General features: G+C 38.1%; 1 protein-coding gene across 4 annotated transcripts in view; it reads right to left on the reverse strand.

The window, feature by feature from the left end:
- The window catches only part of WAPL (WAPL cohesin release factor), a 65,588-nt gene that overhangs the window by 8,069 nt on the left and 33,730 nt on the right, over positions 1-23,789 (reverse strand). For 3 of the 4 annotated variants that reach the window (XM_017807083.1, XM_017807082.1, XM_017807081.1), the window contains exons 5-14: positions 19,241-19,336; positions 16,303-16,455; positions 15,917-16,053; positions 13,861-13,972; positions 8,519-8,746; positions 4,279-4,390; positions 3,188-3,285; positions 1,943-2,019; positions 555-730; positions 120-235 (exon numbers count right to left, since the gene is read on the reverse strand). In XM_017807083.1, coding sequence (XP_017662572.1) covers positions 120-235; positions 555-730; positions 1,943-2,019; positions 3,188-3,285; positions 4,279-4,390; positions 8,519-8,746; positions 13,861-13,972; positions 15,917-16,053; positions 16,303-16,455; positions 19,241-19,336 — 1,305 coding nt within the window. The remainder of the gene's footprint in view (positions 1-119; positions 236-554; positions 731-1,942; positions 2,020-3,187; positions 3,286-4,278; positions 4,391-8,518; positions 8,747-13,860; positions 13,973-15,916; positions 16,054-16,302; positions 16,456-19,240; positions 19,337-23,789) is intronic. The other variant, XM_017807084.1, reaches the window with a different exon arrangement.

Below are 23,789 nucleotides of genomic sequence, written 5' to 3' on the forward strand. Positions count from 1 at the left end.
TATATATAAAAGACAATGAAAACTAGAGGAAACTATTCCTTAATGTGGAACCAAAGTAGTTCAAAGGGCAAGAAGGGGGCAAACAATTTTCTGTTAATGCAACAAACACAACAGCTTACCAGCACCCGAATATCAAATCTCTGTTCTTGAGGTAGGAACTTTGGAACCTGAAGCACACAATTCATTGCTGTGCCTATCAGACCATCTTGTTCACCTGTTTTTGTACTACCCCATTCTGTAAACAAAGAGAGTTGAGAGGCTCAATTTTGAAAATACTCATGTTCATAATGGTAAGCAGATCGATAAAAACCTTTTGGTCCTAAGGACAAACCAGCCTCCCCCAGCCCAAGCACACACCTCAAACACTTTACACTTGCAATTACTCATCCAGCTTGTAAAGACAAATTACTGATGGCTCTAAGCAAGCATCTACCATACATAACTGCTTCATTGCACTGTACATGGAAAAACCCTAATCAGGACCAAAAAAAGGTTTACATTAATGTTTTATTCGATGCTTTATCAGAGAATATGCAAAATAATTGTTGTTTTACCGTTATCATTTGTCAGGTTGAGCAAGACCCCAATGATGGCCCTCATACAGTCTTCCACTGCTTTACCCACATGGTTAGTTACATTCTGGTGAGGCAAAGGTTTGTTGTCTGGTAGACAGATACTGTCTTCAGCACGATTATATCGCTGGATTAACTCCTCACAATGCTGCAGGGCTCTGCAGGGAGAAGATGCAGAACAAAGTTATCTTCACAACATAGAGAACATTCCACTTTTATCCTTGTTTCACCAGGAAAAAAACTCAAACAGAGCTTATGCAGAATTTTTCTGATATCTAGATGCCCACTCTGTAGGTACACATAAACTTATCACCCATAAAATCTTTCATAAGCTCAACTGAAATTATGAAAAACAAAAACCGGGGAAGCTTTGTCGCTTAGAGCTTTATCAGCTTGGTATTTCAAGAGCAAAAGTTAATTTTCCTTCCCAGCTTCAGCTGGGTCTTACAATAGATATCTCCTCTTCCTACAAACTCAGTCTCTCATATCCTCTGGCCATCAAGGCACAACATGATTCTGACAGTGTTATCTAAATTTTCTCTTCTTCTCTTCTCAGAGCTATTTCCCTTCTGTAAGAAATGACACATGACTTCCTACTAGTACAGTCTTAATCTTGTAACACTAATGGACCATAGGCACAATTCTACTGCATAACATTAGTTTCATGTTAAACCACTACACTGATTTAAATTACAAATAAAACTAGAAATGTCCAAAATATATATTGGTCTAAATAGCATATTAAACTGCAATTTGTTTTTTTTTTTTTTTAATTTAAAAAAATACTTCAATATCTAACCTACAACCATTAAATTATTTTTCCAATGAGGTCTGTAAAGTCAAACTTTCAGCTTCATTTGTTCTCTTATGAAGAGCAATACAAGGGGCAGACAGTCTCTGCCAGCCAGCTGAGACCTCACCCAGATTGATAAATGGGTTAGAGGTGTTTGTATAAGAATCTCTGTCAGGGAGAACAGCCAAGAACAGAATTTCACTACTTTAATTCTTACTTACACTGTCAATTCTGTTATGCTCCACTTCAGCAAATACATAAGCATAATGAAAACACAGCAAATAAGTGTAGCTTCATAACTGCCCTCTTTTGTGTTCCTACTAAACTTGGTACAGATGGAGCCAAATCCACAGTTTGCAGCTTCTACAGAACCAACAGTAGCAGCACTAGACATTGGTAGTACTCTGTTAGTTGCCCATACCTTCATCTAAATTAACTTCACCATTACTAAATGGAAAGTAACAGTGGAAACTGTGGTATTATGCCCCCCTAGAATATTCTGGTATAACTTTTTGTTTATTTTTTCCCCCATCATGTGAAGTGTTCTGCCAAATTGTCTTTTTTTTTGACAACTTACTTAGCAGAGGAGACTATGAGTTGTGAGTCTTTGTATGCTATCAGATAGCTCTGATTTTCTGGATTATGCACAGTTACCTAAAAAGAGAAGGAGAAAGTAATATTAAAATAGGAGGGGTTTTCTTTACCTGAAAGAGAAGCATTCCCTTTCACTACTACCCCACTTTATTCAGTTCCACATTTCTTGGTTATTATCCAGTGTAAACTTTCACTTCTCATTATCCATTACTGCATCACAAACCATCCTGAAGTTCAAATTTGAATATTCTAACACTAAACAAGGCTCTTCTAGTCCTGCTTGGAAATTCCACTGTCCAATTTAAAAGCAGAAAATCGATCTGAAAATTTTTCTCTCACCTTTGACAAGGCATGCAACGAGTATTTTTAGGCAGACACCCTTCACCAACCGTTCAGCTTTCTCAGTTTTTAGCTTGTGCTTATACTACCTTTGAGTCTGTCCTTTTATTTTAGTGAAGAAAGTTACCACTGTAGCTATTTGCCCTCTAACCTGGGTTCAAGGTGTTCAGTGAGATTCACTGAACTCTGATCCCAAATGTCACTTTCTGATCCGTGGAGATGTGTTGCTGGAACATAACGATGTTCTCCTGCTTGCTTATGGTACCACAATAACAGTAACACCAGTAACAAACACCAAACTCAGCAGAGAAGCACCCACTAACCATTCCTGTCAATTAAGCTCTACAAAAGTACCATATATTTTGATTCTGCTCGAAGTTCTCAAAGAAATATTTACCATCTCCGTTTACATGCTTAACTGATGACAGGACTACTCTGCCTTTCAGGGCAGTTTTCTCTTTCAGTGCTTAGTCAGATGATGGTTCAAATTAGCAATTCTTAAAATATACATCGGTTTATTGCTTCTAAGAAAATACTGCTTCTATAATGATCAGCTATTACTAGACACACACTGAAGAGTCAAACTCATGCCATGAAAACAACATCCATAAACGGCAGCTTTTCATAGGAACTTAAGAAAAAGCATCGTGTTACATTTAGTTATTCTTACCAGAAATAAACCTGGAAGGCAGTACATACATACAGAATAGTAAAACAGATTTTCAAACATTCCAGAAACACTGATAAACATCAGAAAGTTAGTACAAGTCTATGAAAAAAAAATCAACATTCTAGTGTTGTAATGTAACTATATCCCAAAAGACTGTTACAGTGAAAAGGTCTGCTTAAGAAGGGTTTTCAGAAATGCAATGTATCTGCTCATACTCACGCTTTCTAAGACCCGTAAACACCTTTCTGCACCCCATAACGAAGCAACCAACTTCTCCTCATTTTCATCACTGCTTAGGTGATCCACACATTCTTTAACTAAACACAAAAAGAAGTTGTTTTCCACTATCAGAAAGAGATCTTCAAAAGCCAATTGTACAAACTAAGCAGCTACTCAAAGAGTTGCCATCGACCTTGTTTTACACTTTACACACCTGCAATGAATGCTTGGAAACAATTATGAAGCCACAATCAGCATTTTTCATTTCTCCAAGTAAATTTAAAAAACAAACCTTAACATTTGGCTTTGCAAGTTTGTGATTGTTGCTACAAATTACTTAATCATATATTTTATTTTCTCCTGACAAAGAAGAGATTATCCAGCACACGACTATGGTTCCTTAACTGTAGAGGACTGTCTTTTAGCAGAGAAAAGAGATACAGCAAGCACACGCTCCCCACACTTCACAAATCTGAAATCATAACCTGAAACCATGTGCAAGTTGAACACTTTCATCTCTCCAATCCTTCTTTTGTTCTTCCTCTGCTTACTTAAGACCCAGCTTTATTCAGTTCAAGAATTCATTTTAAAAATGTCCCTTTTCCTACCTGTGAGACGCTCAAAAAGACCTGAGACATATCTTTGAAAAATTAATTAAAACAAACCCCGCACCATTTTTTCTTGAAGGGCTGACTTTCTCTGGGATATTTAGTTAAAAAATATTAGGTCTGAATTCAATTCTAGAAGACTGCAAAGGAGATCTACTCTACAAAAAGTGTGCTGCATTTGTGTGCTGAACAGAGATACATAACACAGTAACCTCTAATCTAGTTTAAGACATTTTTAATCTCACACATTACATGCAACACTATACACATTCTGTTTAACATTAAAACTGCTTTCGACCCCACATGCAACAGAATAAAGTCACAAATATTTCTCAATAACTTGATATTGAATTGTGTACTTTATTTTAACACAGCTAATAATTTTTCTGCTTTTAACCACAGAAAATGAACATTAATAAAAGCAAAACATCTGACTACAATTCACTATTTTTTCACACTGTCAAAGCAGTATCTTTAATGTACCTTTATCTACAATATGATCCAGACCACCCAGAAGTCGCAGCTCTTCTTTAAACCAGTCCCCAGCTCGCTTTGAGGTGAGAGACAGTAACGTCTCCATTGCCAAATGCCCGGTCTGAAAGAGAGAGGGTCTGGAATTAGTGCAGTCATCACAGGCAGCTGTATATATCAAATCATACAAACACACGTCACATAAAACCCAGAAAAAACAGCAGTAGAGATTCTGAGTAGAAGAACCAGCAGAGGGAGCAAGAACAGACTTAAAAAATATGCATATCTTAAAAAAACGTCGGTACTGATAAAAAGCTACTTTGCATTTTCAAATTTTCTTTATTTTATTAATAGCTTAGAAAACCCAAACAGACTCCTTCCATTTGTTTCTTTTGTTATCAAAAGAAACAACCGGAGGAAGGAAATGGACAAATCAGCCAGGCAGGAAAAAAACCCAAGAAAAGCCAGAGTGAACACAGCTTCCCTGGCTCACAGATACATTTGCTCTGTGCTTGTAGAACACATTTGCTTCCAACATAGGTACTTTGTGTTTTTAATTTTAAACCCATAGAATAAAGCAATTAAACTGAAACACTGCAGAAAAATGTTACTCTATTTACTGATTCAGTTTTCTTTTAAAAAGAGGAACACATATAGAAATTTAGCTATAGCGAAGATAAGTTCACTCCCTGCAAATAGAAGTTGAAGAGATTTTAGGTGACTATATCCCCTGCATTGTCTTTAACCAAAACCAACACCATTTGTTAAGTCAAGACTGTAACTTATTTTTCCGAAGGCCTCTAGTTAAAGACATGTTAACAATAAAACATTTGTATACATACAGATTTACACCTATGCAAAAGGAACTAATATAGATTTCTTGTAACACCTGGAAAACACAGAGGCAAATCTGAACTACCATAAGCTTAATAAATTCATATATGGTACGTAAATACAACAATGAAAGGCTGAAGAAAAAGCCATAAGATCTCGCTAAAACCAACTGAATTTTACCACTCTCAAGTCACCTTCCTTCCCTGACAGATTGGATGTGCAGTGTTCCAAGGAGGGCTGTGCTTCCTCTGAGCTGTGCCGGATGTTCCAGGACAGCAGTTCAAACTCAGCCCCTCCTGGGAATAACAGCTCACCTTGAGCTCAGGTGATTCCTCTCACTTTACAGACTGAGCTTGAAACATGGGGAACTGAAATCATGCATAATCTAAACCTGACTGAAGGAAGCTGATTAAAAACTCTCCTTGGAGATCTTTACAGCTACAAAAGATTTAGTTAACTTCCTAAATACCTTCACCACAGAAGCTCAAAGGCCACACAAGGTTTGAAATACGGCAAAGGGCAATAAAACTTAAAAAAACTCCAGGAGAATATAATCTGATATTTGTACTACTGGGCATAAGAACATCATTTTCTTTTTCTTATTTTTTTTACTAAAAGCAATGAAACCTTGTAAGCCTTTTGCTTTTGAGGAAAGTAGTCCATTGCATTCAATTTTTATGTCGATTATTACAAAATTTTAACACCAAAGGTTCAAAACATGGTTCCCTTAAGCTTTCAGCCTTATGTTCATGTTGACAGTGAAAACCAGAATAACCCCTTTCATCATCTGGAAAGAGAAGTCACTTCTGAAGGTTTTTGCTAGAATGCAAAAGAGAGGAGTTGGCTGCAAGCATGAGCTACAGAGGGCTGTGCTGACTGACAGGCAAGGGCCATTTGCTAACATGAAGGCTGAGTTCTTCAGGTTTTATCTTCTTCTAAGCCAGCACAAAAAACCTGGAACAAATTCAACCCACAGAGAACTCTTTTTTCGTTTCTGGGTTTATATTTTTAATATTAAGAGCAGAACCCTTTAAATACCTGTTTGAGCACTCAAAAACCTAGCTTCTAGACAGTCACATAAACAACATGGTCTGTGGGAAGAGAGAGCCAGTATTGATCATCTTCACTTGATCTGTGCAAGATTTGAAAAACTGAAGGTGTAACTGGTTAGGCAAAAACTAGAGTTATCAAAACATCTGCTACAATCCTCCTGTTTCTCAGTTGATACGTCTGAGTCTGAAAAAGCCCAGATCTTTTCTTTACTCCCAGATTTGCATTTTTGTTAGCATTTTCTGCCTGTCATCTGGTACGAAACAGAGATTACTTATTGTATCTCATGACAGAGATCCATCCAAAAGCAGCTTGATCTTCTACATATGAAGTTCATTATTGTCTCAACTTACCGTTGCTACTATCTTAAAATGGAAGAGAACCTAATCATCACATTTGGCTTGCAAATATTCTCTGAACACTATATAGTCTCTGTTTCTAGATGGTGCAGCTGGGAGGAAACCAGTTTCCATCTGTGAGGTACTACAGTATTCAGTGCATTTACAGCAACAGCTCAAAATAAATTTAAAAAATAGAGCTGCCTCAGACCCCCCCCCCAAATAAAGCAGCTGAAATTGATGGCCTAGGATATTATTACTCATGAACAGCTTCCTCACAAGACAGAGAGACAGAGTCCCTTTTGATATATCCTCTCCCTTTAAAACCCATGCCTAAGAAAACACAAGAACAGAATTACAGTTCATAAAAAAGCATCAGGCTAGATCAGATTATGAATATGAGAAAAGCTCAAGCAGGAGACAGTGGTCTTTGTGGCTGGATGCTTTAGCAATGAGGAACCTGTACCAGCTGTTCCATGCTTAATAAAGGGAGCTGTCTTACATTTTATAGTGCAAGAGATATCCTGGCACTGACAAACTGTGTGCTATGTGAGCTGCCTTCAGTGCCAAAACAGCACTGAAATAAGGCTCTGATTATACCAATTCCTAGCTGATCACCACCTAGAGAACAAATTTCATTCTGTGTTGCTATTTTCACACTGTAAACGCAAAGTGGAGAATATAATCTCAAATTCATTCTTCCTTTGCAGATTTCCAAGGTCAGAAAACTAATATGAGCCCCCTACCCGCACGTTTCATATGTTCACAGGGAACAAAAAATTGAAACTTCTAAACAATTCTCCACTGTCACCACAAACTGATTACCAAGATTAAGAATGATGTCATCAATATTAACTTCCTCACCCAAAATTCAGCTCTTGCTATTGCTACATAATACTGACTTTTCATACCAACTCAGCTATCTGTTCCACAGCCAGAATTTGGATGGAAAACCCCCAAGGTAAACCCTTCCTAAAGTGACACAAAAGTCACAGAAGCTACAAAAGAAAATGCCCGCTCAACAAGGCGTATCATCCTTTAGTCTAACCGAATATGGAATACAATCTTGACTGCAGATTACTGGCAGGAGCTGGAACACTACTTGCACAGATAAAGCTCTAAAAGACTCCCTTCATAAACAATAAATCAGAAGCTTCTCCTGTTGGGTGTATTACAAGAAAAATGGCAAAAACCTAGTAAGAATCTTGAACAGAATGTATTACAGGATGCTAAAAAATTAAGATCATACCAACATTCCCTACACTGAAATATGGTGAATGCAATGACACATTAGTAGATTTTGTCATTTATGACCACTCATCTAGTCAATCTGTCAATCAATTCTTTAAATATACTCTTTTAAAAAGTCTTTGTAACTTGCCCTTTATTTTCAAAGCTAGCATCAAACCATGGCTAAATTTATTTTTAAACAAAAACAGTTCACTCTGCTGCAGTTGAAGGTATTTTCATGAAAAGCAAGTATGTTGAGAAAGGGAAGAAAAAAATTCATCCACATTTGTGGTAATCAACAGATCTGCCACCACACTTTGGGCAGGGAAAGATCAGTTTCTGTAGGACAGATTGTTGGGGTTTTTTTTAAAATGGGAAAACCTGCACCATATTTTCAATTCAACACAAAACACTCTTATTCCCATGCACAAACCCCTATTTGCTTCTGAAAGTACATACAAAATCGAGGCAAAGAAATGGAGTCCAATAATCTAAGCATGGTCTTTAAACACGTGGTTACTTAAAGTGGTACTTGTTTGTAATTGCTCCCTTAGAAGGGGCAAATGGACACTCAGAGAGCTGAAGAACACCATACCTTTATCCTACTAACAGCCTTTTAAAAAGGAAATTTCAAATTGGAAGAAGAAAATACTTGCAGTGCAGTCATGTACACATCAAAGGTAGACAAAGTGTCACAACTCCTTCGCTGGGGATATGAAATTAAAGACGATGCTCACAAGTTCCATTTTATTAAGCATTCCACAACCGCCAAGGCTTTCCAACAAAAGCACGTTACCCACCGTGATGTTTTCGAGATCAAGATGTTTGTTGTGAACGGTTTCACACAGTCTCCGAATTTTTTCCTTAATTTTGTTCATGTCTTTTTCATTCAGCAGCTTGGCAGAAGAAGCATCTTGTTCCAATTCCAAAAGCCGTATCATCAGATCTAGACTGGCTCTGTCTAAATCCATGTTCAAGCGATCTCTGCTCAGGATGTACATCAGAGCTGCTGTACAAAGGGACAAATTCTTGGGGTGGGAGAGAAAGGAAGAAAGAGACCAGTCAGTTTTTAATAATCATTCTAAGCAGACCTTTTACCATTTTTTATAAACAAGCTGAAGATTTATGAAAGAAAATGCCTGACAAGTCCCAATGTACACGAGCACTCACATGAGCACTCGCTGTTGTACAGATTCCTTCTAGCAAGTTACCAATGCTTTCTCCTAGCAAATCCAACTGAGACACAAAGCACTCAGTGTATTTACACAATCCTAGTAGAAAAGCACAGGTTTCTACTTTTGAGGGGCTCAGGGCTGCAGAAAGAATAAGAAACAGAACCTCCAGTAACACAGTATTACAGAAGAGACAGATGGCAGGGGACAAAGTGAAAAAGCACAGGGTATGTGGCAAGGTGGGTGAACATTCTGGTTTGAGGGGATGAACTGATGACAGCACCAGAAAATACAGAGATCATAGGGACAGTGTCTGGGGGGGGCAACTCAAGGGGAGTGCCTGGTGACATAAATTCTGATTCTGCCAAACAGGTCTGTCAGTCAGTAGTTTATCCAAACCTTTTTAGCATAAACACATTTTAGTTCCAGGGGAATTCTGCTTTTTGGAAGTAGCCAGAGCATAAAACAGCTTCCCCCCTGCCCTGTTCCTATCAGTTCTTAACATGTGAATGTTATTATCCTGACCATTCCTATCTCATACAGAATGGGTGTAAAGGGATCTCTTACTGGCTAAAGAAGATTTAAGTTTCCTTAAAGAAGGAATTAAATTTCATCTTCGTGAGGATCCAGAAAAGCAAAAGGAGCAGTTGACTGTCAGGAAGGGACACAGAAGACAGTGAAGAGAGAGAGAGCAAAGCTCTCCATCCCCAGTGTTGTTAAGTACAGCACTTGCACGGAGAGCACTGAGCTCCAAGTCATGGTAAAGAGAAGAATGTTCCAGGGAATCGAGTTGTGCTGGGCACAAAACTTTCAGAAACCTTTGACAATAACTGGAGGAGAGGAGAGCTGAGGTGTGTGTGAGGTATGTGTGTCCTACTGAGATCAACTCTCAAGAGCCAACAGGCTGAATGCATCCATTGCAATTGTTTCTGTATAAGGTAAATTAAAAATGGAAACAAACTAAATCTGGGATGTGAGTGCTGTACAGCCCAACAGCAAAGAGCAGTATTTCTGTGTCAGAGCTGAATAACATCTTTTTAGAGTTCAGTCAACCATCAAAGCAATCATTAACTGCTGTTTATTTGAGAAGCAAGTAATGATCATACTTGGTCATACTAAGCAGTATCAGCATTTCCAAGACACGATTAGGCAGATGACAGTCTATCAAAAGCTATGTTAAAACTCCTTCCTGTCTGAGTCAAGGAAATCCTCAGGTGAATAAGGACTTTCATCTGACCAACTACCAAAGATGCACTTGAAGTACTGAAGGAAGGAAGCAAGAGTTTCCAAATCCACAGCTCCTTTTGTGAATACAACCTTGAGACAGAGTTGTTTAAAAAAAAATCCAACAAAATCTTAGCTGTGAACATCACTACTCCAGCCTTTTATCACATCTGTGATGCAAAGCAGAAAGCAATCTATGTGACTTATCTACACAGAGAGGGATACACTGTTCTCCCTTAATTTTTATTAACTTTCCCCAGCAAGCCTTGCAATTCTATAATTTTAATTACAGAAATGTTTACTCTTGATTTATTTGCAGCTGGCTTATCCTGTAATAAATGTCATGTTCCTGGAAGACTCTGGAAGACGAGGTTCTTTCAGAACGACAGCGATTAAACAGGACACAGGATTACTCCACTAACCATTGTTCAGTCAAGGTAGACCTAATAAAGCAATATCTACAAAGAACTATTTTCTAATGACCAGCATTATCTAGGTGGGTTTCCTGCTAAAAAAAAAATTTGCTTTAAGCCCCCAAAGGAGTTCCTATCAGCTAGAAACTATGCAGCAGTTAACAGAGGGAAACTGCTGAATTTATAATCTGGGTTGCCAATATTCAGGCATTTCAAAAAGTCAGAGACTGTTCTTAGATCACTACTCAGAAATGCTTTACAGATATTCCAAAGTCTGATAAGGGCAGTCACACTCATTCTGTAAAGCTCTGTACCAAGCCTGTCCAAGGTTCCCTTCTTTTCAACCCATCCAGCTTTCCATTATGCAGGGAGTAACAGTTCTCCCTCCACATCAGCTCTGCCAACACATCCCTTCAGATCTGCCTCCCAGGTTTTAAAATACGGAAACGTTTCAGAAGTGACCAAGACATGATGCAGAAGGTCTCAGGCTGCAGGACTGCGGGAAAAGCAAAAAAGGAGAGGACTAGCTCTGTGTAAGAAGAACCAGGCTCCTGCCACAGCACACACACAGGAGGGACTCGGGCCAAGAGGCCTCCAAATGCTGATGTGCAACAGGCAAAGAGTGATGTTGTAAAAGTAAGGACCTTAAATGTGGATGGTGCTTATGACAGAATAAACCTGCTTTGGCTTCATGTCAGTGATATGGGTTTTCTAACGTTGGTTTCTCTTAGTCTCTGTAAGCAAGTTGGTTTCATCTTGAATGAAACAACTCTACATTTTCCTCTGATCTTCTGTATAACCACCCTGCCTGAAAGCTATTTCATGCCCTACAGGTACAATACACAGAATTCTGAGCTGAGAAGGAGGGAAAATTGTTAGTACAACTTATTTTTGATCAGTATCCTAAGAAAACAAAGCAGCCAAAGAATCCAATCAATCCCTCAAAATCCCTCCCTTACAGATTGTAGTACAGGGGCGTTTTTATTCGGATGAGCTTCCCCCATCCCATTCTATTCCTCAAGATGCTTAAGGCACATTCTGCTTCCAAAGAAATGTGGAGAGAGGAAGAAAATTAAAATAAATAGAATTTGCTCTAGACAGAAATTTTATGGCATATCTAACTACGGATTTGCACTCCATACTTCTACAGGATTCAGGAAAACATCCTAGTTGAACATACACTCCAGAAACAGCAGACCATTTACACCCACTCTCATCCTTGTCTTCTCTTGCTTGTTCTATTTATACTCCAGCTTGTGGGAACAGATGGTTATTTTCTAGGGTTCAGCACTACATTTAATGCACTTTTATTTTTTTTTAAGTTATTCACATGCTGAAGACATTACAAAACCACGTTTCTGTGCTTAACTACTGACAGTTATTATGAAAATACAGGTTTTATTTTCAAAATTAACAATACTTCAAAACCTTCATAGAGCATCACTGAAGAGACAAAGTCAATTAAAAACTTAAGCAAAAACACAAGTCTACAAGAAAAATTTGGTGGAACAAGTAATTTTCATGTGATTATTTTTGGGCATAGCTCAGTAAGATAGCTGGTTATTTTGTTTTCCTTGCTGGTTAAAGAAATGCCAACTGCCAATCTGCAACTGCTATTTTATACTCCTTATGGAAAGTTATAGAGTCCCCTCCACCCTCAGTCTCTTCCACTGTATCAGAACACTGAATGCAGTATATGCTCATATCTGTTTCTATTAGCAGTGTAATTGTGGCAGTTTTCCCATCTCCAAAACACTTGAAAGAAAAATATTAACTAAATAATTGTGCATTTTTTCCCCTCAGTCCTTATTCATCTTAAATGGATTTGAGCCACGCACGCAAAGCCTAGTGTGATTTATTATTCTTGACTTACTTCAAACTGAGATTTAGTGGAGAAATTTTATTCATTTTGAATAGTGAAATAATGAATGAATGGAAGGGTAGCATAGAAAAACAGCATACTTATACAGAGAAGACCATGTTGGAGCATATACTGTCAGCAGTTAGGGCACATGTATTAGCACTTATCAAGAGTAGTTTAATAAAGCAGTAATTTCAAAATACTGTAAAACCTGTACCAAGAATGTACTGTAACTATATTAAAACATTAACTACAAATTTTTTTTCCCTTGACAAAAGGGAGCGTTTCATCAAATATACTGAAAATAGTGAACATAATCAATGCTTTTTGCTACTGCAGACTAATAATAGCAGGCAATTTCCTTTTGAACTGCATGTGCTGCTTCTTTGGAAAATGAAGGAATAATGGTAACTGTTAAAAGACAGCCAAAAATACACCCAGCAAGCTTGTACACTTTCCAAGGAACCGTAGCTGTCCTCTGCCCATCTCCTGCATCTCAGTGGTGGCAACTGTCCTAAATAGCGTGCCTGTACTTTATTTATTTCTAGTATCACTTGGCACTATTTTGACAGCTCACAAAATAATGAATTCATTGAACCTGGTGCCTGTGTTTTACAGTTAGCCATCGCTAATTTTTGAGGGAGATGGAAAATAAGCTATTACTCTAAATCAGTTACTGAAGACTCTACAGCTTTTCCCTCCACCCACAGTAAGATGTCAAACAGCACCTCTGAAATATCTATTTCTGTGGGTGCAAAGTTCCATTCTGCATTGTATGTCATTCTTCTAGAGCTATTACAGAAAATAATAAACCTGACTGGATATACAGATCTACTACCCATTTCCAGTGACATCTTCTATGTTCAACTTCTGTAAAAATATCTCAAGGGACACCCCACAGAGGTAACGTTGATAGGAAGGAAAACCTAAACTGCTTCAGTTTAACTCTCAGGTCATGTTATCATAAGTAGATAAAATTTACCTTTCCTAGATTTCTCATAGAGCACTGCACACACTCAAGGCATCCCACAACTGTAATTACAGCAGTGCTCAAGGAGACAGGCACAAGACATGACAAATTCCCCACAATAGCTACAGAAAAGGTGATAATTCACATAACAAGCAAGTCTGGAGATGAGCACTTAGAGCCACCTTTAAATACAACAAGGAAAGATTCCTTCCAAATGTATTGTATTTGAAAGAAATCATAAACACAACAAGAAAACAACGAAAAAAAGCTTAAGAGATGCCATAAAATAGCAATCCAAAGTGCAGTCAGTTTTTTAAAAAAAGCTTAAATGATTTCTTAAAGAAAGAATTTCCAAACCCAGAAGCACATGAACAGTGGAAGAGGAATTTGTCATTGGAACACAGCTTTCTCAAATGGAGCCACTGCTCCCAGATGCACACAAAATTAACACACAGTTGACAGGTATCAACTAACTCTAAGGAAATATGCAATGTCTCCTTACCTGGTGGTGTTGGGAATCATCCAGTGTTTTGAAAACCATGGCTACCATCCCGTGTGCTCTCAGATGCATTCGGAAGCTGGGCATGGCGCACTTGGTCGCCAAGCTGATTACACTGGAGAAAATTCATTCTGGATTAGAACAACTGAAATGACCACACTTAGCAAACCAGCAGATAAACAAGTCCACAGCACAGGACTGAGCAGATGCCTCAGACAAAACTCTGTTGGGATGCTTCTTCTAAAATTTATATAAGGCAAGTTTGCAATTGGTGAACAGAGCTGTGTTTTATTCAACAGTTGCTTACCAGCACCAAACCACATCTGATTTATTCTAAGCCTGGCTAAAAACAGGATTTGAAAGGGCACCTTGAACTTGCTTCTTAAACAAAACAAAACAAAAAAAAAAGGTGAAACCAATAGTTAAATTAAAACATTCATGGATTAAGCATGAAGGTCTGATTTAGAGACACGCGAGAGCTTATTACAGACCAAGTCATTATCAGAAATTGTAAATGTGAACTTCCACTGCTATCTGATGGTTATCTAATTGACTGACTAGTCCCACTTATTGTCTGATATTACTTTTACAGGACATTTTTTTTTATATTTATTGCTGCATTTATGAATGATGGAAACATTATAGATTTCAGAAAAAAATCTGACAAATACATTAATCAGTGACCAGCATACCAGCAGACCAGCAAGCTGCCACTTCTAGCACAGTGAAACATGGCAACTATTAAAAATATATTGCTTTCAAATGTGCAGTAATGTGGGAGTGATTCTGCACTCAAGTCTTCCATGGCTACTGAGGAATCTGATTGTAAGAGATGCACACAGTAAGGTGTTGAAAGAACAAGAGGCTTTTCTGTCTCCAGTGAGAGCTTACCTACCAGTTTCTCATTCTTTTATGTCTATTCCTATCCTTACACATTGATTCCCTCTGGAAAAACACTTTTCTTTTAATTTGTTAACTGAAAGAAAAGATTTTTATTGTGTTTATACAAGTTACATTCCATCACATAAATTTGGAAAATAAAGAATTCAGTTTAAGATCTCAGTACGTTTGCCATATGAGCAAATCAAGAGCATTCAATATGAAAAATACCCCAAATTGTCATTATAGTAGTAATTTATTCTTATCATAACGTATATACAAACTGGATAACAGAGTTCTTATTTCTATACTCCAGCAACAATATTCATTGCTAGTTTCTGAAGAACAAAATAAATTTTAAAATAGCCCTCTTAAAGGCATATAAAGCTTTTTCTCAACCACAGTCAAACCACAAATAAAGCATTCCCATCACCTGTCTCTGTGGGTTCAAATTTTACCTTCTCTATTATTTCAGTTTTACTGGACAGAGAGGAAAATTTACAAGTATATAAAAAATATTATAAATGGTTATTTTATTTAGCAATTTGATAATCACTTTTATGTCCAGGGAACGGACACCAGTATTAATTCATAAACTTTGTCAAAGCAAGACTAACATTTTTCCCACCAACTTCACAATAATGTGTAACTTGAATATTAAGAGTGCAATGAGTAGTCTAAGACAACTGAAAGGAGCCTCCAATTAACACTGAGGCCTCTTTACTTTTAGTGTTATTTCTCAACAGAAGATAAAGAACAGGCAGCTGGATTTAAACAATAAGTCAGTATTACATTAGTTCTAGATTACCATCAGCAAATTTTCCATTCTTAGGGATTTTATTTTAGAATTGAATTTTACATTAAGAACAGAAAAGACATCATACATTAGGTTGCACTAAACAAAGAAAAGTTATCAGAAAATATTTTTTTAATTTATAGCTGGGCTAACAAGTGTGTCAGATGTCTCTTAAGGTACAATTTTCTATTTCATCTTCATGGTTATACTGTTTTTGATTATTCACAAGATACCATCTTGGTTATTATTTTCAGATTTTATTCTTCATAGCAGAAGTGCCAGGTACGTGGCAATGACATTTTAAAGCATGGTCTCTTCTCTGACGAATATTTAATTCAGTATCTCTTAAATACAGGTTCAGTGTTTTATATCAAGATATCTTACCTAAGGCAACGTGTGTTTAGGGGTTGATTGCTCTTCAATCCACTTAGCAAGTACTCAATATCATCTGTGAACTCTTGATTTTCACCAAATTCCACTACATCATTGAAGTGCTTTACATGCTGAACAACAGTGTATAACTGGAAAAGACAAATATTTTGACCTAGGTAAGTTGCTCTTGGGATTGATTATAATCTTAACAAGTACAGTTTAAAAATCTATTCAGTTTTAAGTGCAAGGAAACATTAAGAAGTTAATGAAGGCCATTCAATTATTTAGATAAAAATATTATTTTTAATAGGAAAGCCAAATTTCATTTTGAGACTGTTCCTTCAGTACTTAGGATTACCGATAATTCTTTATCTTAAAAATTTGTTAAGAATACTTACTTCTTTGTCTTCTTTCCTACACTTCAATGCAGTTACTATCTCTTGATAGGGCTGAGTAGGTATTGTCACAGTTTTTATCACTTTGGGAGGTGGTGCAGGAGCCTTAAAAACTCCATCATCTTTATGAATTGCCTCCTTTGAAGATAGCCTTACCTATTAATAAGAAAGTGCTAAAATGGGCAGATGTTTTGAGCACGTAAACATACACTAATACATCAGGAAACAGTACAGGTGTGCAATTGTCAAACTCACATTTTGGGACTATTTAGTCCCTGCCTTACACTACCAAGATGTACCTAAGATGTGGGATAATGTACCTATGCTTAAATTAAAAAAAAAAACAAAAACAAAAACAAAACAAAAAACATTTCTAAGTATCAAGAAAGCTCCAGTAGAATTCTGAAACTAAAAAAAAATAAGAAGACAAAAAAAAGTCTTTTATACTGGTTCCTTAAGCTTTAGGGTACGTAAACCAACCAACCTCAGTGTTTAAAAACAGTTAAAGTTTGTAGCACCATAAAAAAATGCCACACAGAGAAGTGAGAGGCACGGTGCCTGCCTCAAACAGGTACTGCATGCTCTTGTAAATTCATGGTATTCTCTGTACACGAGCCTTATTCCTGCTGTTAACTACTTAAGGAACAACACATCAGAGCACAAAATACAGCAAAACCTGTTCTGAACTTACAGCAGGCAGGAGAGAACTTGATGTTAGGTCCAGAATGACTACTGACAGGTTTCCAGACATCTCAGGCAAGTATTACAGGTTTCTCCTCAACCTACTTTGCTGTATTAGTTTGAGGCTACTATAAGCTGAAGTGTCAGCTTATCTTCAGATTACTACTTTGGCACAAATTCAGATATGAAGACAAGCTACAGAAAACAAGGCATACAGGAAACAGACCTCCAAATGCCAAATTCTAAACGTAGTGCCAATGCCAGTGGTCATTTACTTACCCTCAATCTTTCAGTAACATCATGCACTTAGTTTCCTTACACAGAAAAATGAGAATATTTTTAATGTGTGGCTGAAAAAATAGAATTAATATGCAGGCATAGAGGAGGCATGAACTGTTACTCTCTCCAGAGGGCAGCTGAAGAGGAAGCCTTCTTGTCCATTGTACATTGACAGTTAAAAATAAAACATAAGCCAAAACAAGCTGCTCTATTAATGGAGTATTCTTTACATTCTGCCTCTGTCAATGTGTGGCATTTCAGTATTCACTCACTTAGGCAACGTGGCAAAATGCTAATAAACCACCCTGAAAAGCTGGTTTAGAGCACATACTGGAGGACTCTGATCTTATCAGTCTGTGAACACATGAGATCCATTGAAGTATCTCATCCAAGTCTTGGTCAATGGCTGCCCCTTCAAGGGAGCTTGGAGAGGCCATAAGAGAGATTACTTGCCATAAGCAGTTGGCATGCTGTGGGTTTCTCACCATAAACCTGAGACAAATTTATCCCAATCTTCAGGTAATAAATTTATAAAGAAATTAAAAAGGCAGGATCATCTGCACAGGAATTACCACTGAATATCTGGATTAAGGCTCATTTACCTTGCAATTTTTAACCCATGTAATTTACACACACGTAAATCAAGGTTAAAAAGCGACTGAAGTAACTCCAGAGGTACATCTTTACATGAGGAGCACATACAAATTCCCCTAACTGGTTTGTTCAGCCAAACCTCTGCCATATTCCTGAATTAATATTTTGATGGTTCCAGTTACAAAGGAGAAGTCTGAGAGAAGACAGAAGTGCCTGCCTGAATGAATGATCCAGGCATTTTCCTAGCTTGAAGTTATATTCAAAGTCTGTCTGAGAAGACTCAAAGTCTGCCTTTAAGTCAGTTATCAGAGTACTACACAAAAATCAGTATCAATACAAAGATTCAGCAAGCAACAAAAACTTCAGTTCAAATGTACATAATCTAAATTGAGAAAGGGGTTTAGGAAAACCCTAGGGCTGAAATTTCTGCTCTGTCCTCAAACTCTAGTATAGAAATTGTTATTTTCAAATGAGTCATCTGCATTTTCCAGGCAGTGCAGTTAGCATCCAAGGAAGGCTGTTCAGAGTACTGTGAAGAGGCAACTAAAACCTACCACAAACCCAAGAGGCAGTATCAGAACACCATACGCAGAGGTAGAATTTAAAAAAGAGAGAAAAAAACATCAACAGAAAGAAAAAAAAAAACAAAAAACAAAAACCTCACCACAAACTGGTGACAAAAACAAAAGCTGAAGCCTTGTTGCAGCAAAAAAAATCTACTTTCTGATTTTCTGTTCTCAGGCAAGTAGTGCCAGAAAGGCACCAAATGAAATGAAGTTTACTGACAACATACAATGCTCTCTTAGCACAATCAGTAACAACTTCTACATGCATAAGCCCAAGACCCTGAGTTCTCAGGGTCTCAAAAGAGTTAAAAAACAATTACTTCGAGCCTCAAAACAATCACTGACTTTTGATCAAACAACTTCTAGAAGGGTTCTCACCTCTTGTCTATTTTTTGTACACATGCTTATATCCAATCTGTTCGTATTAGCATAGCTGACTGCACACAGAAAATGTTTCTTTCACAGTATCTAAAGCCTCAAGTCAGCAAGTGCCATCACTCCATTAGAAAGGCAAAAGAAATTAACTCTCCTTTTAAGTTCCTCCTTTTTGATCTGCAATTTGCTGATTTCTGTGGTCATAACTTGCAGTATTTTTTGGTAACTGTATGTTGAAGGGATGTGGAAGATCACAGTCTACAATATTTTCATTGACAGTGTCTTTTCCAGCAAATACCCAATGGCTCACATCACAAAGTGGACTTCATTCTGAATTACTGTGACATTACCAGACACCAAGAACTTATTTTTTTTAAGAAAATATAAATCAGTGAATCTTAAAAGGAGATTTAGTAAACTTGAGAAAAAAACGACAGTCTACTTACTGGGACACTGGGAGTTTTCAAAGCTGGTGGTGCTGGCAGAGCCTCTGATTCTGGCTGGTTCCAGTGTCTAGCATTATACACAGCTTTTGTGGGAGACTAAAAGAGAAAAATAAAAGTTATTTTTTAAGTAAATTTCCAGTAGTCACTATATATTTCATAAACTACTGTAGCAATAATGTAGCCAAACAAGGAAAATTAGCTTCATTTTTCCCTTTCTGTATTCCTAGCAACACAAGTTCTCAACATCATATATATATATATATCAGAAAACGAGACAGATTGTGAAGCATCTGACGGTTTGAAAGACATACAGACCCACCCAAATGGCAAAAGACATGATATGTACATATTTAAAGAATTTTTCAGTTGTTTAATCTTTAAAATTTATTCAAAGGCAAAAGGTCTGCAACCTTCCTATAGATAAAAACAGACAGCTCTGGGGGAAAAAAAACATGCTAGCAAACATTATGTCAGTAGAAATATGACTAGTTTAGAATCAAAATGCAGAACTGATACAGACTTTGATGCTCTGAGGAATAAAAACATCCAAATTAAATGCCTTAATCCATATTAATAAATTAAGAAGCCTTTTCTTTTTGTCTTGCTGAAAAATGTGTCAAGGCAAATCTAAATGCATCAACATTTACTGTCCTTGAATTTCTGGGAAACATAATATAATTCTTAGAGAAAGCAAAGACAGACTCTATTTCTAGCATTTGAGTTTATCAATTTATTTGCATAACAATACTGCAGACTAACACACCACTGCAATTTTCGCAATTTCCCAACACGCCACGTATGGAATAAACTGTATTATCATCTGTCTCCTCACAGCACTTATACAGCACTTAAACGGGGAAAAGTAATTTCAAAAACAAAAAAAAAAAAAGAAGTTAGGCAATAAAAATATTTTTCTGTCAAAATATAATGTTTCAACTCTTTAACCCAAATACAGCCCACGGAGGGGCTGTGTGAGGTGAGCCCAGCAGCAGCAGCCAGGGACTGAAGCCACTTCGTGAAGTGTAACGAGGTTCTGGCACGTCAAAAGCTACAAAGCAGATTTTCTAAGTCAAGGGTTTCTGTATTACTGTAGAGTAAAACTCTACTGTGCTGCATCCTTCCATTCTCCACAAGAGAAAGCCCTGACTAACAAAATTTCAAGGAATATAAGCAGAATGAAAACCTCTACGAGGTTTGTCAGCAGAATGAAAATCGCTATGAGTTTCAGGGCCTGAAAGACCTGTCAAGCACTAAATCATTTGAGTTTCCAGACAAGAGAAAAGCCTCTTTCCCTCCTAGAGTGTGCTCTGACATGGTCAGGAGAAACAACTTCGATGGATTGTTAAATTATGTTTTTAAAGCAGTGCCCATTTACCATTCCACAACACACATACAGTAGTTATTAAGCTTCATCAATCTTTCCAAGGAAGCTCTTTTAAACAATATATATTCAGCTAAAAAAGTTATACTGAGAAACCAGGTTCATGTTCATGCTACTACAGTTACAAGAGGACATCTGGGCCCACAAATAGGAAGACTGTGCCACACAGATGTTTATTTGAAAAAAGTTAATCAAAATAAAAATGGTTAAGAAGTTAACTATTTTCTCCTATATGTTTCAGAGCAGCAAATTTTTACCCACAATCTGACTCAGGGTCTGCAATGAACAAAGGAAGGGCAACTTAGTAACAAAGATTTTTTTTAATGAAGAAATATGGAAGTTTCACAGATGTCTGTAATGGAAAAGAACCACTGAGTATTTCTTAGACGCTTTTTTTCCCTTGAATTACTCACAACTGTTCCACAATTTATCTCAGTGTATATTTAACATTGGGAAGAGAGGGTGTAAGTTTCTGGGTGCCCTATCCTGGTACATGGGATAGTTCAAGGAAATAACACACTCTGTCCAGTAACCTGCATGGACGTTGAGCACATCATAGAATCAACAGACTAGTTTAGGTTGGATTGGAAGGGACCTTAAAGATCCTCTAATTCCAAACCCCCTGCCATGGGCAGAGACACCTTCTCTCTTGCAGTTTGATGCCATTATTCCTTGTCCTGTTTCTACATGTGCTTATAAAAATGCCCTCTCCAGTTTTCTTGTAGGCCCCTTTAGGTACAGGAAAGGTGCTCTAAGGTCTCCTCGGAGCCGACTCTTCTCCAGGCTCAACAACCACAGCACTCTCAGCCATCTTCATATCTCATAGCCATATTTGAGCTATCCCAGCCCTCTCATCATCTTTGTGACCTCCTCTGGACTGATTCCTACAGATCCTTATGCTGGGGGCCCCAGAGCTGGATGCAGTGCTCCAGGTGGGGTCTCATGACAGTGGAGTAGAGGGGGAGAATCCCCTCCCTCCATCTGCTGGCCACACTTTTGATGCAGCCCAGGACACAAGTGGCTTTCTGGGCTGCAAGTGCACATTGCCAGCTCATGTCAAGCTTCCCAAGTTGTTCTCCTCAGGGCTGCTCCCAATCCATTTTCCATCCAGCCTGTATATTTAATATCAGTTTCAGCTGATGCGTAATAATTCTTAATCTTGCAGGGAAGCTTAACTGCTACAATTCTGACAGCAGTGTACTGCATTACAGCTGCCAGAAGTCCTGTTAGCATAGGATATTCTTTATTAGTAGTCCCAAATCTCACTTATAGTCTCAAATAGTATTCTATCCCTGCTTAAAGGATACTAATATATTAATATTCCTGAATTTCCTGTCTGGGAGCACCACGCTGCACAGCAGCTTTTCAGGTCCCTGCAACAGCAGTGTCAGGCTCAGCACACCCAGGATGAGATGCTGAAGGGAGATGCAACCCACACAACAGGATCCTACATCTGTGGCATTCTTTTAGCTTCATGCAGCAACCATGGGGCACAGACCTACGCAGGCTCTGCTGCAGGACTTTCATGAAGTTCTGGGGAAAAGCACGCCATGCTTGGGACACAAAGCCTCTGCCTGCACATTCCTTGGCCTTCAGACCTTGTGCTCCACGAGGAGCCAAACACAATCCCTGCAGGCACAGGGGCAGCAGAGTCACACTGGCGTTGGAGCTTGTCTTAGCAAGGCAGCAGCTGGGACAGGCCCTCGCTGACCAGGCAGCAGCAGCACCTGCAACCTCGGCTTTTCCAAGTTGAGAACCTCTGCTGCACACAGAGAGGAGGCACGGCCCCAGAAAGCGAGGCCAGTGCTCTGGTCTGCAGTAAGAACAAAGCACACAGACAGCTGGGCCAGTGCAATCAAAAGGTCCACACAGCATCAGGGTGTTTTCTTCAGCAGAGAGCAACAGCTGATGCGTAGGAAAGAGTTCAACAGGGCAAACAGATAAAACCAAATTCTTTCTAAATACTCCGGGCTCAGAGGCTTCCAAAGATGGCATGCTTTTTATTTAACAGTCAAAAATGGGCTTTTCTTCCCTGGTTTTCCTTAATCCCTTACTGAACCAAAAGCTAGGGCATCCCAAAGTGTTTTGTGACATGGCACTTTACAGCTTGCTTAAGCATTAGGAGTGCAGTATAGAAAAAAAAGCCACATTTTATGTAAGAAAACGAATAATGTCACCAATAAATGCTTGCTCTGAGAAACAAGGACATCTTCATTTAATAGCTCTCTTGTAGCAGAATCAAAGTGTATCTGGAAATAGTAATAATTTAAAACCTCAAGTACCTACGGTTTTAGGTAGTTTAGGTTAGTTTTGGCCACCATCCCTTGTAGTATCTTCCACTTTTAGATCAGAATTGATGTAAAAAAGTGATTAGGCCTGTGATTCCATGCCTTCCCAGTAATATTTCCTTAGACAGCAGACAGTGCTCCCCAGCATCCCTACCTGCTGGTGTCTGGTCAGTCTCACACTGCCTGCACACAGCTCTACCTCCAAACACCCCTGCAAAAATCCAACACTGCTTTCCAAAGAAATATGTTCTAATCAGTTCTAACACATTATGCAGAGACTTTGGAGCCTCTCTTACTACTCACATGGACTTTGACATGGCAAATACATCCCTGCTTTACAGCCACTGCTTAAAGTAACCTTCACATTGTCCCTTGCAACACAACATTCAAGATGAATTTCCCAAACAACTGCAAAGAAACTGTGCCAATACTGATCAACCAGTGAGCACTGTGTAGACCTGCTCTGGATTACTGTGTGACAGAACTGAAGGCAGGAAAGGCATCAAAGACCACACGAACGCTAGTGAAGAAAAACTTTTCAGAAGTGCTTGATCACAAAAGCAAAGGGGTTGGTTGGTTGGTTTGGTCTGGGTGGTGATTTTTTATGGAAACTGAAATGCTTGTGATAACAAGCTTCCCTGAAGAAGCAACACTCTTATTTAAGCAGCAGTGATTTAAAAAACTGACTTTCTCTTAAAGACAAGAACCTTGCAATTATTCAAATAATGCAGACTTTTCTTTAATAAGTCTTTCTTCCAAGATTAACTTAGAATAGATGCAAGCTGAAGTACATCACTCCTTTGAATTCTGTGTTCTTAAGGCAAATAAGTTCTGCAATATTAATCAGCTGTAAGAGCTTCTGCTGAATAGCAGAAGAGTT

This window comes from Lepidothrix coronata, unplaced genomic scaffold (genome assembly GCF_001604755.1).
Source record: "Lepidothrix coronata isolate B3197 unplaced genomic scaffold, Lepidothrix_coronata-1.0 Scaffold17, whole genome shotgun sequence".
Classification (NCBI taxonomy): domain Eukaryota; kingdom Metazoa; phylum Chordata; class Aves; order Passeriformes; family Pipridae; genus Lepidothrix; species Lepidothrix coronata.